This window comes from Halichoeres trimaculatus, unplaced genomic scaffold (genome assembly GCF_033239565.1).
Source record: "Halichoeres trimaculatus isolate MK-OKI-2021-1 unplaced genomic scaffold, fHalTri1.1 fHalTri1_scaffold_4, whole genome shotgun sequence".
NCBI classification, from domain to species: Eukaryota; Metazoa; Chordata; class Actinopteri; order Labriformes; family Labridae; genus Halichoeres; species Halichoeres trimaculatus.
In genome coordinates this window covers 18,864,733-18,883,163 of record NW_027437182.1, presented here as the reverse complement: position 1 = coordinate 18,883,163, position 18,431 = coordinate 18,864,733, and the positions used below count along the sequence as shown (strand labels likewise).

General features: G+C 40.8%; 1 protein-coding gene across 1 annotated transcript in view; it reads left to right on the top strand.

Annotated features, from left to right (window-relative positions):
* xpr1a (xenotropic and polytropic retrovirus receptor 1a) overlaps positions 1–16,928 on the top strand; it is an 85,294-nt gene extending 68,366 nt beyond the window's left edge. The window contains exons 10-15 of the mRNA XM_074668572.1: positions 2,881–3,049; positions 3,438–3,638; positions 9,923–10,089; positions 10,727–10,866; positions 10,951–11,175; positions 13,117–16,928. Of these exons, the coding sequence (XP_074524673.1) occupies positions 2,881–3,049; positions 3,438–3,638; positions 9,923–10,089; positions 10,727–10,866; positions 10,951–11,175; positions 13,117–13,174 (960 nt within the window). The 3' untranslated portion in view covers positions 13,175–16,928. The remainder of the gene's footprint in view (positions 1–2,880; positions 3,050–3,437; positions 3,639–9,922; positions 10,090–10,726; positions 10,867–10,950; positions 11,176–13,116) is intronic.
* The last annotated feature ends 1,503 nt before the right edge of the window (positions 16,929–18,431 follow it).

The window sequence follows — 18,431 nt, the reverse complement described above, 5'->3', positions numbered from 1 at the left end:
CAATTTTGATTTAAGAATAGATCAAAGAGCCACATGCAGCTCGCGAGCCACAAGTTGACCACCTCTGACTTAGAGCAACTTAGTGTGGATAATTTTACTGTTGTTAACAATATTGCAGAACATTTGATAGTAATCCAATTTGTTTTTTGAAAAATCATGATAAAATTAAAAACAGTTTGAATCGTGACAATATATTTTTACCCTAAATGTAAACAAATAATGTTTTGGGCTCCATTTGAAAAGTGATTCCATGTTGTTTGGCCACTGTATTGTGCTGCTGACATAATTTGAATATATTGCTGTGTGTGTGTGTGTGTGTGTGTGTGTGTGTGTGTGTGTGTGTGTGTGTGTGTGTGTGTGTGTGTGTGTGTATGTAATTGAGCATGTAATGGATGCATGTAAAATTCAGATTTCTATCTCAAGTCTCATGTTTACAAAAACCCTCCTCTGTTACACTGTTCTTTGTCTAAGCTGAGCTAGAGGCCTGAAAGGGAGAGGGTGTGGGTGTGTGTGTGTGTGTGTGTGTGTGTGTGTGTGTGTGTGTGTGTGTGTGTGTGTGTGTGTGTGTGTGTGTGTGTGTGTGTGTGTGTGTGTGTGTCTTTAGAGGGGGTTGTACTGAGACAGAGGGCAGAGGGATGAGGGATAATAGAATGCAGCCTCGTCCCAGGGGAGGTGGAGGTTGTGACTGTGCAATCATTACAGGCAGGGATCTATCACTATGCTGATGCCCTCCTCCCTCTCCTCCTCTTCTTCCTCCTCTTCCTCACTCCTGCTCCCACCCTTTCTGCCTCTCCCCTTAGCAGCAGCAGAGCCCCCCTCCTCTTTTTCTTGTCCTTGCCCTCACAGCTCCCTGCAGATATGGCTCTATTATTGGTCTTGATTGGTCCTCAGAAATCATATCCAGCTACAAAGCATTTGTGCTGAAACAAGCTGTTTTTATGATGCATGTAGCTCCATGGAATAAGCAATAAGCATTTAATGAATTATAGCTTAATGGATTGAATATGTTGTTGGTTTTCTCGTCCTGCATCAGTACCGGGTGAGCTAATCTCCTCCAACAAAAAAAACACCCGTCAAAGGACAAAAAATTTCATTACAGGACAAACTGTGGAGCAAGCTCCTGGATCAGCAGTGTTTACTCAAGAAATGAAAACTGAACCACATCACTGCAGCAGGCTAAGCCGAGACACATCCACATAGATGGAGCGGAAATGAGTTAGATGGTCACTAGATCAATACAGACTTAGATTGACAGGCTAAGAGAAATACATAATGGGCTGATATATGTAAAGAAGAAAAAAAAGATCAATATTCTTTGACATTTGGTGTTGTATGTTGTATGGTGTATGGCGTCTGAAAGTTGACGTGGAAAGAAAAAAGCGTTCAGTTGCTCGTAAATGTCACAAGTGGCTTGAGGGGAAGTGGGAAGAGTGGAGCGAGGTTGTATCATTTTACAAAGCGTGGTCAATATCTGAGCCTCAGCCAAAAGTCATGATCAAGAGCATGCTCAGAGAAGCAAAGGCAAACCACAAAACACTGCCAGGTAGACTCATAAGCCAGTAGTGATGCACAAATAAATGAATACATGCCCTCAGACACACAGCGTGACTCATTAGGCCGGTCTGTGGCGTGCTGATAATGTAGTCTGGAGGCTCAATCCCTCTGTGTGTTACTGATCCGTAATGGAGGATGTTCCCTCCTTTACACTTCTCTCCTGAAGTACAGCGAGATTTACACACTAATAAATTGTTAGTTAATTCAGTCCCCGTGTGGGAAGACTTACACATCAGAATGCATCATTTTCTGAATTTAAGCAACACGTATGTTGTTCATGCTTTAAAGGTCCCATATTATGCTCCTTTTCTGCAGTTTAATATGGATCATTGATGTCTTCATGAAATGGTAGTAACATGTTTTGGTCCAAAAAGCCAATAAATCAAGCACAGCAGCATTGTTTCCAGGCTCTCATAGCCCCTCTGTTCAGAACGGTCTGATTTAGTGGGCGTGACCTTCATATGTAAATGAGCCACCGCTGATACCGCCCCGCTCTTCCACGTCACTGAGACCGGGGCAACAAGCTCCGAGTGCACAATGTTTAGAAAACAGTGAAGCTCGTTTACTGTAACATTACAGGCTAAAACAACAGGCTAACTGCAGCTAAAGTTAGCATCCAGAAGCTAACACAGAGACAGGGGGGACACTGAGGAAAAGCTCTTACATCTGCTCCACAGCACACAGCATTTAAAATACTCACATTTCCAGGGTCCGAGGTTTGTTGGCGGATGGTTGGTAATGCGCCTGGATTCAGGACCAGTCTATTTGCTAGCCCTCTGTTGTACTGTCCAAAGTTGGAAAAGCAGTCGGCTGTGAAGTGATTAGCACACACATGCACAGTGAGTGTAGCTGGCACGTTTCCTTGATAAATGGACTCTAGCTACTTGGTCTTGTCTTCTTTCGAGATGGGAAGCTTGTGCATGGAACTATGTTGCTTTTTACAGCCAAAAACAGAGCAGTGATGGCTCTTCAACTTTGGCATTCCCCTCCCGGGAGGGGAGTGGGCGGGGAGGGTGTTTGGGGGTATCTGCTCCGATGGATCAATCAGGTCAGACTTGCCCCTGATTGGTCAAAAAAGGGAATCGCTGATGTCGGCAAATCCTGGAAATTCCAAACTGCTCGTTTTAGGTCAGGATTTTACGTTCACAAGCACTACTAAATACAGGTTTTGTCAATAAATGTCACATTTTGTGGGCCGGGAGGAAAGCCAAAGACCCACAAATTTCACTTTAAGACTTAATAATGTGATTTTTGCACAATATGTGACCTTTAATATAGCAAATCACTCAACCTTCATTTTTTTCTTTATGCTCTCATTGTGTCCAGTTCCGTGTCTTCACTGCACCGTTTCACCGGGTGGAGTTTGCAGACTTCTGGCTGGCTGATCAGCTCAACTCTCTGGTGTTTGTTCTGATGGATTTGGAGTATCTGATCTGCTTCTACATCTTTGAACTGCAGTGGAGCGACAGCAAGGGCCTGCTGCCAAACCCCAGAGGTGAGAAGTTTTATAGATTGGTTAATAAAGTTTTTGGTTTTGATCACAATCTTTTCTATCCTTCACCTGGTATAGAGATCTTATTCCTGAAGATGTGAGGGCCCTAGTTGACAGTGTGTCAAGCAGTGGAGCTCTCCTGTCAGGAAACATGACTTGAACAACAGTTTAATTGAAGCTTATCTGCTGCAGCAGCTCTGACTCCTCACCTCCAAGCAGCCAATTAACACAGGTCTAATGGAACGGAAATGTTTGGCCACTCAGAGGTCGCTGTGTGATTCTCATAATGATGAGCTGATGAGGGAGACACGGGGAACTTCACTACTGGAGAAAATGAGAAAAAGAAGATGAGATTTCACCATAACTGCACTGCTCTGTGCTCTTTTTGCAGTACCTGGGGGCTCTATTTGCCACAGCTACTCATACGGTCTGCGTGCCATCATCCAGTGTCTGCCTGCCTGGTTCCGCTTCATCCAATGCCTCAGGCGTTACCGTGACACCAAGAGGGCTTTCCCTCACCTGGTGAATGCTGGGAAATATTCCACTACCTTCTTTGTCGTCACTTTTGCTGCACTCTACGCCACACACAGAGGTAAGACCCAGAACAGACAAAAATACACTGTCTATGAATTCCTTTTTACAGGGGCTGTCAAGATTTTTGGGCTGAGGTGCCCCAACTGGGCTCTGACAAATGGAGAGGGGATGTGAAATACAGTATGTGTGTTGGAGTATCTTACAGATTTATGCTTTTGTCTTATACTTTTTTTCAACTACAAATAAAGTAACCCAAATTTCCACTCAAAGTACTTAGATTCAACTAGAAGATTTACTCACAAGTCCCAATTTAAAGGCTCTATGAAGCGAGGTTATGATAGTTTTGGATTTGTCATTATAGTTTAGTTTTAGTTAGTTTTGACATTATTTTTCCATTACAGTTTAGTTTTAATTAGTTTTAGAGCGGGCATTCTAGTTTTTATTTAGTTTTGATTTTTGCAACAAGGCTTAGTTTTAGTTTAGTTTTAGTTTTTTCATACCTTATTAACCAGGTGCAGGATTGAAAAAGGTTAGAGTAAATATTTTGTAATACTGTTTATTTTCAAGTCCAACATAGTGCTCACTGCTCAGTCAATGCTGATACTGAACTGTTGGCTGCTGCCTTAAACACAAGAAAATAATATAAACTTAATATAAAAATATAAACATACATTATGTAAAAATAATGTTAACATAAATTGAATAAAAATAATATAAAACAAAATTATATAAAACAATATAATATGAGATTAAATAATTAATAGTGTCAAAAACTATAACTAAGGACATTTTGTCTATAATTTAGGTTAGTTTCAGTTAGTTTTGTGAACACAAGATACAGTTTTAGTTTACGTATCATTTATGTTTTCTTTTCTAGTTTTCATGAGTTTGAGTTAACTGCAATGTATTTTAAATTTTAGTTTTCGTTTTTAGTTTTGTTTTGGTTAACTATTATAACCTTGGTTTGAAGGCTTTATGAGTGATCTTGAAATATCCATCCATCCATTTTCTATACCGCTTATCCTGTTACAGGGTCGTGGGTGGCTGGAGCCTATCCCAGCAATCATTGGGCGAGAGGCAGGGTACACCCTGGACTGGTCGCCAGTCAATCGCAGGGCTGATCTTGAAATATTCCATTTTATATATGATATATCTCAGTATCCATGGTTGGTTAAACACAAATCCATTTATTTTGTAGATGATTTTTAGCTGGCTCAAGTCCCAACTCTCCCCCTCTTTTTTCCTTATTGTCTTGGTGACCAAAGGTTAGGATAATTCAGCATTTTCAACACTACAGTTTGATTTGACAACACTGCCTCAGGAATCAGTGGGCAAGGCCACTGAGACGACATCCATGGTTTTTTATTTTCATGTGGTCATTTTCTGTAGCCTATGGTTGCACGAATAACTAATTGCAGCTTTGAAATCTTTGGTGGTATCTGGCCAATCAAATTTCTAGAGGCTCCATGCCACCAGACCACCCCTTTAGACATGCCTGTGTCTTACTAATGTGTGCCGGTCACGTTAGCATCCGTATGTTTTGCAGCTTTGATCAACTTCATGGCTGTAAAATCAACTCAACAACCCCACAGATCATACAGAAGTCACTCTGTCAAAAGTCTACAAACACAACATCAGTATTTTGTGTTGCAGCAACAAGAGCATGTCAACAAGGTTTTCAGCCTTTGTATGAAGTCATGTGTGCTCAGAAGGTGGAGGTGACCTTGTGAGAAAATGAGAGCAGTTGGCCTTGGTATCTTCTTTATTGCCGAGAGCTTTACAAAGGAAACATAAAGGGTTTGTCAAACACAGCAACAGATAAATAAGGCTCTGCTCTCACAGTATGCTGTTCAGTCTGACAGCAGGGGTGAGAGAAAGGTAGAAAAATGGATGGAGGATGGAGAAACACTGCCATTTCAGATCCACCAGAAATGAGGGGAAAAAGCGAAAACGAACGAGTGGTTACAATTAAAAGTCAAGTCACTCCCTGTCTGACAGCCTCACAATTAGCCTGCAATTATTCACATTCAGAAACCCTATCACAAAGGAGCCCATGTTCAAAGACACAGCGCCCAGGCAATAAAAGCAGCGCTGCAGTATTCTTTCTTTGTAATTCAGTTTCCACAACAGAAATATGTTTGTGAGGCTCATTTCCAAGAGGATTATTTATTCTGCTGCTCACACGTTAAAGTTCCTCACAGATTCCTGTTTCTGTTCCTGTTTGTTTTCCTGCAAAATTTGAGCAGTGAGGCTCCATATTCAACATTTTTAACCACCAAATGACTTTATCTGTTTCTGATATCAATTAGAATCAATAATCCTGCTTCTCAAGCTGACCTATTTCATCAGACAGACAGACAGACATCTTTTTCTGCCACAGCTTGGCATAAAAAAGCATCCATTAAACCATATCCCTCTTTCTTTCTCCTCTGGTCTGAAGCCTGTAGACTAATGGCCTCGCTGCATGTCTTATTCTGTATGAAGCTGTCTTTCATCCTGCCATGATAACAGAAGCCAAGACCAAGAGCCGGTTAAGTGACAGAGAAGGATGGGAAATCAGACATTTGCACTCATGGATAGTGACTAAATGGTTGAGGAAATCACAAAATATTTTATTTATGCTTGAGCAGATTATGTTGTAGACCTTTCATAAATACACAGACTCTTTAGAAGTAAGATTAGGACTAAAGAAGTCTTCATCAGCGACAGTTCCTGTAGACAGAAAAGATGATGCTCCCTACATAAGCCCAGCATCTCCCAGATAACACAGCAAGCAGGCGTCGTGTTCACACCGCTGGGTCCAGCTGTAAAAGGCGACTGCAGTGTCAGTATCTGGCAGAGCTCCCAGCGACCGTCTGTGGATGTGTCACCTTCACTGTGAGCCTGAGCGCAGCCGTGATGGTCTCTGTGTGACCTCACCGCCTCAGAGACTCACTCCTTCCTGGAACCATAAATGCAACGAATAAATCATGAGCCTCTTTCCAGAAGACTGAAGTAAATTCAGTGTTTCTTTTTTTTTCCTTTTTGCTGATCCGAATCTGTGACATGATGTAGGATTTCCTGGTTTGGGCAGAATTCCCAAACAGTAAAAGATTCAGCGTCATGTCTGACAATAAAGCAGATTACTTTACTCAGGATCAATATGCGATGCACATTGGCTTCAGACTTATTGCCGTTTCAAATGCAGTGGAGTTACTTACAAGCCTAATGTTAATTTAACCTCTCATGGACAGAAAGAGGCAGGATGTTCCTTCATTGGCAGGGGAAGTAAAAACCTCTGACTGAAAGAGAGGAAATGTCTTGAGGCGAATTAACTAAATGGACAGACTGAATTATGGGGTTAGAAGTCGTTAACGTGAGAAATCAAAACTTCTCCTGCAATAAGAAAAAAAATTAAAGGGGAGCACTTCTCCTGCTGGTTGTAGTGAGGGGTGGAAGTAAAATGAGTCCAGCTGTGGAGGATCAGAAATGTTGAGCTGATAAAAAGCTGAATGAGGAGAGGAGACAAGCTGAAAACAAGAGAGCACCAGAGGGAGCTGAGAAAAATTGGCTCAGATGTCATGGGAAATCACAGAATTAACAGATATCAAAACACAGGTAATAGTTAGAAAAGAGAGGAGGAAGGAGGAAAAGGAGAGGCAAGGGGAGAGCCGAGGAGGTGCAGTCAGGAGCCTGAGGCTGAACGTGTAAGCTGGACTCTCCTGGAATAAAGATGAGCGCGGAGCTGACAGCTTTTATAACTTCATCTCATGAACTGACCCCTCATTCATAATAAGGAGATGAATTGTAGCGCATTCACACACACACATGCATGCACCCACACACACATGGGTTAACCTATGAAAATTCTCTCCTGCTCTGTCTTGCCTGAACTTTATCTCACCTCTCCTCCTTGTACAGATAATATACATTTACATTAGGAGCCAGGAAAATGCTGAGAGCTGCCACTGAATACAGATACTGTGTGTGTGAGAGCGTGTTTAAATCAGTGTGTAATTTCTCCTTAAAATGTTTAATTTGTGAAAATCTGAGGTTGAGTGATCTCCAGGTACAGGATTCTTAATTACCTTGTCGAGTCTGTATCGAAGGGACTGATTGTTCCTGTTGTGAACTGGTTTCCATTAGAGAAAAAAATGAGCCCGTTGCTGAAAATGAGCCTGTTGAGGTGCTCTGTTTTAGTGCTGTTCAGCCCCATGGGTGCCTGTAGATGACAATAGAAACCCAGTGTAAATGTGTGAGAGTGGGTTATACTGACTCAAAGTAATTGTGACAGCAGCCAGTGACCACCAATTGTCCCTACTGAGCATCCAATCAATGTTCTTCTCACCCTGCTTAACCTTTTTTATGGCCCAGTGGCTAACCAGCCTGCTGGAAAAAAAACGAGCTTCAGTCTGAACGGACTGAAGGGTTAAATACTCGCAAACTTTACAAGCTAAGGGAATCACATCAGTGGAGATTCTCCGCTGAAAAGAGTCTATCATCCACAACTAAGTTTAATCTACAGCTGGGAAATCTCAGCGAGGCCGTGGGGAGTCTTTCCATCCCATCGCTCAGCTGCCGCGGTAAACAGCACAAAAGCACCGACAGTTAATGTTGCAGCACGGCAGTAATTCTCTGTTAGAAACATCCTGCCCTGCTCACCGGCGTCTCTCTGGCTGCGACCAGGAAGACAGAGTGATTGTGACAAATGGGAATGGGTCTGGTCTCTGTATGTGCCTGTGTGAGTCACTGTGTGAGGCTACTGGGTGCTGATCAGCTCCCAGTGAGGAACAAGCACATCACAGACATAGTGATCCTGCAGAGACACAGAGACACTGCTGAGCGCTGCTCATCATCCAGCATCCACAACTGCTGACTGACTGTGAGCATGTCAGAGGCAAGCCTCTCAAAGCTGTACCAAAACTGTCTGCTCACAGCTTTCTTTACTTTTTATTGGGACTCTAATCTACTTCATAAGACAAGTGCATAGGAACGTGAACAGTCCTTCAGAAATACATAAGCTGAAAAAATACATTTGTTGTCCAAGTTTTAGAGCATTGAAGTCAATGATAAACAAATTTAAGACAGTGCTCTGCAGTTTTCCTGTTATACTCAACATGTTGTGACAACTTGAAAGAGGTAAAGTGGGTTGCCTCTCGGTCAAAAGGTTAAGGGTTTGATGCCAAATACTGCAGTCACACACTCAGTGTTTTTTTTTATACGAATGAGTTTAACTTATTGAGTTATGGTCCCTTTACTGTAACAGCTTCTGCCATCAGTGTGTGGACATGCTGTGAATGAGTGAATGCGAAAAGCAGTCTCAAAGGATCTTTAGCGGTCAGAAAGACTAGGGGGTGCCATGAAGTCCATTTAGCAAGTCCAGGACATAAACAGATATTTTAAGCATTTTTTGACATGTTTATGTTGTTTAAGTCGTTATGAATTCTCTATATGTTCATGCATGTAATTCATTCATTCATTCATTTTCTATAACACTTATCCTGTTCAGGGTCCAGGGTGGCTGGGGCATATCCCAGCTGTCATTGGGAGAGAGGCGGGGTACACCCTGGACTGGTCGCCAGTCAATCACAGGGCTGACACATAGAGACAGACAACCATTCACTCACTCACTCACTCACACCGAGGGACAATTTGGAGTGACCGCATATAATTCATCTGTATGTTAAATGCCACCCCTTCATTCGTCAGTGCCCCCGTTGGGTCACCCCAGTCTGAAAAGTCTGAATGTGCCCCTGTCTAACATCATCTGTACTCATGTTGATACATGCAGGTAGTCAAGTTAGAATTCTGAATTTATGAGGTAAAACTAACCACAAAGAACTGTATGGCTGCTATACATGAGCATATACCATTATTTCACCTACTGTATGTAACTCCAGAATTAATCCATCTATGTGATGAGCTCAGTAGTAAAATTTAAACAGCTCTAACATGCCCTGAAAGAGTATGAACGCTATACTGTACTTTAGTCAAGTGTGTATATCTTATTGATCAACTTGCTTTTAACTCAGCAAGAGAATGATCTGCAGGAGAGAGTGTTATTTGATCTTAAGTCATCCTAAATGCAGAGGACATTGTTTTTATCAAGATGGATTATAAACTCTTAATGTAGTTGTTGTCCACAGGACAGCTATTAATCATTGCTGGGGCATTTGTAGCAATATGGCACCCCCTAGTGGACAGAGTATTATTGTTATAAACAAAATTCACTACTGTGCTTCTTTATCTCTACAGTGACTTTTATGTTGGATCTTTTAATGATCTTTGAAGCCATCTGAAAGGGAGGTCAGTTTTTGTCCTAATGAGTTTTCTTTTTTCTTTGTGTGTGTATATTTCTTCCAGAACAAGGACATACAGATGCAGATATGTTCTTCTACATGCTGATTGTATTCTCCACTATCAGCTCCCTCTACACACTGATCTGGGACCTGCGCATGGACTGGGGCCTGTTTGACCGTGGAGCTGGAGAAAACATCTTCCTCAGAGAGGAGATAGTTTACCCACACAAGGTGGGGTCTGATAGGAATAACATGTATACTGTATAATACTGTATAATAATCAGAGATAGTTACTTCAAGCTGCTGTGGGGAACTTTTGGTTTGTGGTAGTTTTGGTGCCTCTTGTGGACAAACTAGCCCCTCTGATCTCTTTTTTTCCTGATTTTGTCCTGTTCATGATGGAGCATTGTGTTCAGTGAAAAAAAATTTCACCCTCCTTTATTTTAACAGCCAAGTCTATAAATTATCAGCAATCTTTGCCCTGGAATATGAAGAAAATGCCTCTTTCAACTGTCCAGAGGCTATAGCACCAAGCTCCTGCCAGTGGTTTTCCATTTTATAAATAACAACATAGAAATAGTCTCTTCTTGTTGATAGGCTTGTCTGCTCTTGACAGTCATAAAAGAAAATCAGAATTAAATGGGTTCTGTTTCATAACTAGCTTTAATCTCATTACAAAAGTTATTATTCATTAAATACTTTAGGGAATTGCTTTGCCCCACACATCCCCCCACCCCCCAAAAAGTGCAAACCTGAAGTACTGAGGGAATCGTTCAAAAAACCAGGGGCCCGGCCCCCAGGTGGAACACATTAACAAACACACACAGACACACCACAAAAACACTAAGCTCTGTCCCTCTTCATCCAGGCCTACTACTACTGTGCCATCATTGAAGATGTCATCCTGCGTTTCGCCTGGACAATCCAGATTTCCCTGACCACAATGACCAAGATTCACTCTGTGGGCGACATCGTAGCCACCGTGCTGGCTCCTCTGGAGGTCTTTAGGTAGGTTTTAAATCCACGATAAATTATATTTACTTCACACATATATCTCTGTCTGAGAAAGAGCTCTTCCTCTTGTCTTTGCAGGCGTTTTGTGTGGAACTTCTTCCGTCTGGAGAACGAGCACCTGAATAACTGTGGTGAGTTTCGAGCTGTGAGGGACATCTCGGTGGCTCCTCTCAATGCTGATGACCAGACGCTGCTGGAGCAGATGATGGACCAGGAGGATGGCGTGCGCAACCGCTCGGGCAAGAAAACCTGGAAGAGATCCTACAGCCTGTCGCTCCGACGCCCCCTGCTGTCCTCATCTCAGTAAGAAATGCCCGAGACGCTTGAACACCTGAAACATCACATTGATGCATGTCTTATGTACATTTTGGGATCATGGTGGCTGAATTTGCTCCTGTCTAACTCTGAGAAACACCAACTATTCAGTTTAAAAATTAAATCCTATAGAGAAAAAGGAGAATAGAGGTATTTATGAGCATTTTTACCTTCCAGTTACTGATTACTGTGCTGACCTGAGTAGTGGATGATACAAGAAATCTCAGAATATCCACTGTGATTATAAAACATATCTACATAAAAGTGATGAAAATAGACTGATTGCAACATCTTACTGACAGATCAATACTCAAAACCACTTTAATAGTAGTATTAAAACAGGTAATGGTATTGATACTGATCACAGTATTAAAACTGATATTGTAGATTGTAGATTTTAGTCATGTGACCTGTGGAAGCCAGAGGACAAAACAAGTGTGGTGAAATGACCTCCAGTGGGCACTATGTGGAGCTGCAGCTCAGAATAACACATCACCTGACATCCACAGACAGACTGAGCTACGAGAGGAAGATTTTTTTGGCATGTGTCAGTCAGCACCCACAACACAGTTTAACTTGCTTCAAACAGAGAAGTCTCACCAGAACTCCACTTTGGTGGAGTTTACATATACCTTAAGGGAAAGAAATTCGTCATGATCAGTGTTATCATTTATGCAGCTTAGTAAAACTATCTCCTTTTTAGAAGTTCATTTTTCAAGACTTGACACAAAACAAGGTTTAGAAAAAATCCACATTGGAAGGTGTTTTTCAAAAAACCTAAGTTTCAGTCCTAAATAAACTGTTTTATACGTAGACAGGAGGCCACAGGCCAAAATAATAGAGCACCTTAAAAATCAAATATAAATTGAGCATATTTTTCATGAAAAAAAAAAACATTTTTTGTGTTTCAACATTTGTTATTTTGTCTGTTGCACTATTTTCTTATCGATCAGCATTTATCAGCAGTGCATCAGGTTTGTAGTTTCAAAGCACGAAAGCTCCTGGAATAATCTTAAGTTCCAGCCCCTCAGTAAAACAACTTTAACAGATCAGATGAAATGAGAATAGAATAGAATAGAATAAAATAGAATAGAATAGAACTTTATTGTCATTGTAACAAGTACAACGAAATTGAAGTCACAGCAGCAATCAAGAAAACAAAAGTAAGAAAGTGTATAGAAAGAGCAAAAAGGTCCATAAGAAAATAGATGATGACAGCTTGTCCATCATTCTCCAGTTCAGCCAGCCTCCACCTCCACAGGGTCCAGGACTGAGCTTCCTAGTCATGCTCCATCTCTGTCTCCTAGATCTTGCTGCTCACAGCAGGTGAAGCTCTTCCAATGTGGCGTTGGTGTCCGATGTTAGCTCCATTAGCCATGTCTGTGAATAGCATGGTGCTACTCTGCCCTCTGGTATTCCCTCTGTTGCTGGGTTAGCACAGCTAGCTCATCCATCGTACTGGAGATAGATCTTACGTTCCCAATAATGATGGATGGAAGGACAGGTCCATGTCGTCACTTCTTAGCTCACATCTGAGAACCAGCACGTCGTCCTCACCTCCTTCTCCTCACCTTGTGGGAAGACATCAGGCCTTACACCAGTTAGCATTGACATGCTACAGGCTGCTAATAGCTGAGTTCACATGAAAACAATGCAGCCATGGTTACATGTAGGATCTCCAGACAAACACAGGAGAAAAAGTAGTAAAAATATCACTGAAGCCACAAAAAGTTTGGTGTCTATGACCAACAAAGAGCCATACAAAGTAATGATCCGCTCCAAATACAAAGATTACAAAAAAGAGACAAAAAATGACAAGAAACAGACAAAAAAGAGTGAGCTGCTGCAAAAGGCATCCATAGCAAGCAGGGCGGCGCCTAGCAATAATTGGCAATAACTAAATGTTTCCTCTGTTGCATCCCTTTTCAGATCCAAAAAGGACACCAAGGTGCTAATCGAAGACACGGATGATGAGGCCTTCAGCTGAGTCTGCAAGATGAGCACATACACACAAACACACTCACAGTCAAAGTATACTTATAAGGACCTCATTCACTAACACCCAAACCTCAACCCTTCTCTTCTTCCTCATAGTAAAAAAGTCTAGAAACCTCAAACCCTCAGTCTGAACCTTTAAAGCAGTGAGGACACACTGCCATCACTTTGGACAGCTTACCTCATCTTTACATCTCGTTGTGTACATTGGTCTTTATAAGTATAGATAGAAACACAACACACAAACACACACACACAAAAGATAAACCTGCTGAAGCACAAACATAGTGACACATGAAATTAGAGGAGAGGGGAAACACCACACACACACAGACAGAAAGACAGATGGACAGAAACTTAGGGAAATCTTCTGCATGTAACTGGAAACACTGACCACACCGTCCACACTGCCCTGGGATTCTTCTCTTCTTTTTTTAAAATGACTTTTATTGAATTATGCGTAGTTTACTTTGAGACTCTTCTGTTCCCTTAGTTTTTGCTTTACTTTTTCTGGATTTAGTTTGGACAGCTGCATAAAAAGGTGACAGATGACTGTTTACACGTCTTTATAACGACTTCAGGATCAACAGGGAGAAGACAAGCCAATTAAAAGACTAAATAAGAACCAACACCAATCCTGAGGAAGGACTCGACACAAATCACAGCATATCAAAACTAATCAACTGGTTTCAGCTTGTTGATTCTTTTGTACTTCATCTTTTTTTTTAATACTGTCAATCACAGCCCTGGAGGCACTTGCAGGAAAAGTGCATTTAATACACAAAACATAAAAAAATGACGACAAAAAGGGATGTTTTCTGATTCAAACATTTCTTGTCTGTGAAGTTGCTTTGTACTATATTTAATATATTTAATATATTTTGATGTGCATTGTTACTCCGTTGTAGCCGTTAAGTACTTTTACATGTGTTGTTTCTACTAGTGAGACTAGTTTAAGCATCCACACAATGATTGTTAATGTATTTTATAACATTGGGAATGTTTTTCTTGGTTGTGCCACATTTTTAATAAGCTGGTAGTTAGACCCTAATATATATCCCCAGGTTCGAATTAGCGCAAACTGATTGTGATTATGCTGTCATCTTAAAGTGCCCTATTAGCTGTTGCGTATTTAAATGCATTGTTTTTATTTGCATTAACTACCAAAGCTTTTTTTAAGTGAATGTGACTGTGGTTACAGTGGCTCTGCACAAAGCTTATCTGCAAAACTTCAACATGTATTGGGCTGTTTAAACAGGTAGCCTCTCTGTTGTTTCAAACCACAGTGGTTTTTAACTACTTCAGACTTTTTGCTGAGCTCAAAGTGAGCCAGGACAGCATACTTTCATGCCAGTGGTTTTCAAACGGGAACGGGACCAGGAAGAAAAATTCAAAGCACATTGCAAACTGAATGAAAACAGTCATTAATGTTATAATGAACAAGAAAGGATCAATATGCTCTGATGCAAACCAGCCCTTTAAAAGTCTGCACAGTAATATTTCTAGGATAGCACAAAAAAAACAGAAAAAAAAAACAGATGGTGACAGCTAGATGTGAAAATCTTGCCTGCAAGCCTTGTGTCTGTCATTTTATGTTGCTAGAACAAAAACAACTCTTAGAAATGTCTAGTCCAGTTTCAAGTCTAAGTGAAGCCACCAAACTCCAACAGGCTTTTTATAGATCAGGGTAAAAATGTCTGCTGATTTGCTAAAACTGGTGTGTGAGACATGATGATAAAAGTTTGAAAACCACTGGTTTAATTATACACCTCACACTTCAACCACACATGAGCACTACTAAAAGTTGCGACACCCCTCCCCTTGAATCTTTCTGTCTTCACTTTTATATGAATGTGCTGCTGAAAATGGTTTCAGGGAGCTTTTTGTGCCATGTTGGGGCTAGATTCAAACTCAATAATCAGCCTCTTCTGATATGAGAACTTAAACTTGATATTTTGCAGATATAGCCTTTAATTCTGGTACTTGCTGGAGTTCAAAATCATATTTTGAAACTGACACAAAGTTCTTAATCTGTAAATACCCAAAACCTGTGATATTTCTCCCAGCTTCCTTTCAGTTTAAGACACTGATCCTGTCAGCATTTCTATCACCTACTACTTTATGTTTGTCTAATGTGTTGCCTTTTTTGTTTAGCACTTTAAAATGGTTTCAATTGTTAAAATTTGTTTAATCAAATGTTTTGTTTTTGTTGTTGTTGTAAAAGAGCCCTCTAGCCTTCAGCAGAGGAAGCTGACTCTGAGTCTGGTTCAAGTTTCACATTGTGTTCCTGTTTGGCTCCCCCCCTCACTCTGCTTCCTTCTCCCTGCGGCTGCCCTGCGTCACCACCGGCCCATCATGAGACAAAGCCCAGAGAGCTTCGAGACACGTCACAGAGAAAGTCCCGTTTCTTCTTCTTCTTCTGTTTCTCCTGTTGTGGCTCTGAAAAGCATCTGTGTGCAATGAGCTTAATGTGAACTGGAAAGTGAGTGAATGTGTTTTACCTTTTAAAATGTAGAAGATGGGTAGATTCCCTGTTGAAATAAACACACTGGAAACATGCCATATCACACAAACACACACACTTACACACATACTGCCTCTCTCCCAACACTACAGCAGATAGTTTTGTAAAAAGGCTGTGTTGTCTTGCCTGCATGCTGCTTTTGTTTTACATTGTACATAGATCTTAATTTATTTGACATACTGTGTATATTAACAATCATTGCATCTACTGTGACAATGATTAAGCGCCATTTTTGCTCCAAACAAGCAGTATTTTGGAGGTGATGAAGAGCTTTTTTTGATTGGTCACAATCCTGCACTCTTTCTCATGTGTAAATCTTTTAAAATGTGTTTGTATAAAAACAGAGAAAAAAAACCACAGACGTGGAAAATGTGATTGGTCATATCTTATTGGTGATTTCTTCTCATTATGAGGCTCCATCATCTCCATGAAGGAGGGGATGGGAGGAGAATACTGCGTCCTGAAGCTGTAACACTGTTTGTACATTAGTGAATGTGCATGAAATGTTGTGGACGTTCCATGCGTTGTTGCTGACATAAGCACTTTGTCATACTGTAAGGCACAGGAGCAGACCCCAGAGGACCCTCATCATAACAAGATGCTGTTAAACTGATCCCAGATCTGCTGACAAACACATCTCAGATGTCTCATTTGCTCTCAGAAGGCTTTCTTTCAGATGCTCCTCTGTGAGAGAAATGTGTTAGTGACCAGTGTCTGTTCACAGATGTTCGGTATGTGGAAACAAAAACAGGGTTCTTTTGTAGAGTTTGTGTTTTTGATGAGATCAGTGATGGCAAAAATCCCTCCTCCCATTTTTCTCATGGTGAAGATGAATTTGTTTTCACTGCTTGCTGAAACTCCCCTGATGTTCAAGTGCTCGGTATTTGTCCCTCTCTTGATGTTGTTTGTACCCGTTCTCTGACCTAGCTCAACGTGATAGTCCCTGTAGTTTGGTAAATTGATGTTCTACTTTGATAAGGTACAAAAAACAGATATTAGATGAAATACATTGTGGCTAAATGTGATTTTAAGAGACATAAAGAAAGAAAGATGTCTTACATTCTCAACCATCCTCCTCCCTTGAGTCCCTTTTACAGAGTAGTTTGTACATGTTGAGTGTATAACACTGTTCTATGATGGTTTTCCTGATGGTATTTGTATTTCTGTATCCACTTTGGTGATCCTGTCATATCTGGGTTTTATAAACCACAATTATTTTTAAAACTCATTCTGCCTCTTGACTATTTTTTTACTCTTGACGTTTGAGCTGTGAAGCTGTTTCTCATGATTCACTGTGTCACAGATTCAGTTATAGGGCTTTCTTTTCTGGGTGGGTGACCTTTACTGTGCACAGCCTCATGCACAATAACACATATGCAAAACACAGCCCAACTACTCTTGTGTGTCTGGTGTGGTTTTTCAGGTATTTCTGTTTCCTCTGCTGCTGAGTGCTGTATTAGTGTGCTCATGTTGCAACAGTTTAGCTTTTCTGTAGCTGCTCTGTATTTTGCAGGAGACTTTATGATAGGTTATACACATAAATACTTTGGGTGTTCATCTTTCCTCCTTATTTAAACTGTATGTGCGGCCTGGTGGTGAAAGTAAATATTGCAGATTTAGACACCCAAAAAAGTTAAAGAAATTCAGCCAAAAACATGACTGTATTTAGGGATTAAAGTCCTTTTTTTGTGAGTTGGTTTCTGAGGGTAAACTGAATCTGAGCTGTTATATTCAGGGAACACTTGAGGATGGATGAATCCTCTGAAAAATCTGAGAATCTTACTTCCTGGCAAAGAGGGAAGCATCTGAATCAAAGGTAGACACAGTCAAGGTTATCAAATAAAACTCTTAAAAGACTTTTTATGAAAAAAAAAAAGTGTCCCTAGTGAATGTAGCTCCATGATTTAAAGTCACATCCTGTAGATCTCTGTAAGGAGGTTGAGTTCATCATAATAAAGAGAAAAGTAATCACATCTTGCCTCATAACTGAAGCGGATGCTGAATCCTTAAAGTGCTATGATAAAAAGAAAACACTGCTTCACGGTGGTAGTGAAGTTAGTGTGAAGACTGAGAAACTCCTGTGTACTGAGTCTGTAACACGATGCAAAACTCCAGTGCTGTTATAGTACCACTGTTTTTCACTGCAGGTACCAGGATAAAACAAATGTGTGCCGTTAGTCCTACTTTTCCCATTAAAAACCAACACATCCTCACTTCAAACTAGAGGTGTCCCAGTCCGATATTGATGTCGGATATCAGTCCGATATCAGCAAATAAACAAGTATCGGTATTGTATCAGAATGCATCTAAAATCTTCGACATAAGCAGTTTCTGTTACCCATTGGTTAATAATAAATGGTACAGTTTTTCCTCATACCTACTGTTGCTGACTACTGTTCTTTGTTTGAATAATATCACTTAATCAAGCCTTTTCTAACATGACAGACATACTACAAAATAAGTAATAAAAGTATGCATGTTTAATGCTGATATCGTATCGGATTAATATCGGTATCGGCCAATACTCAATGCTGCAGTATCGGTATTGTATCGGAAGTGAAAATGTAATATCGGGACATCCTTACTTCAAACCCACTGGGATGATTCAGTACCTCACATTCTGCCTAAAAAAATTAAGCACATTTAGTGGATTAAGCTCCTGCCAGGACATTTTTCAGAGGGCAATAACATTAAGGGAAATGCACGCCATTGCTTCTACATAACT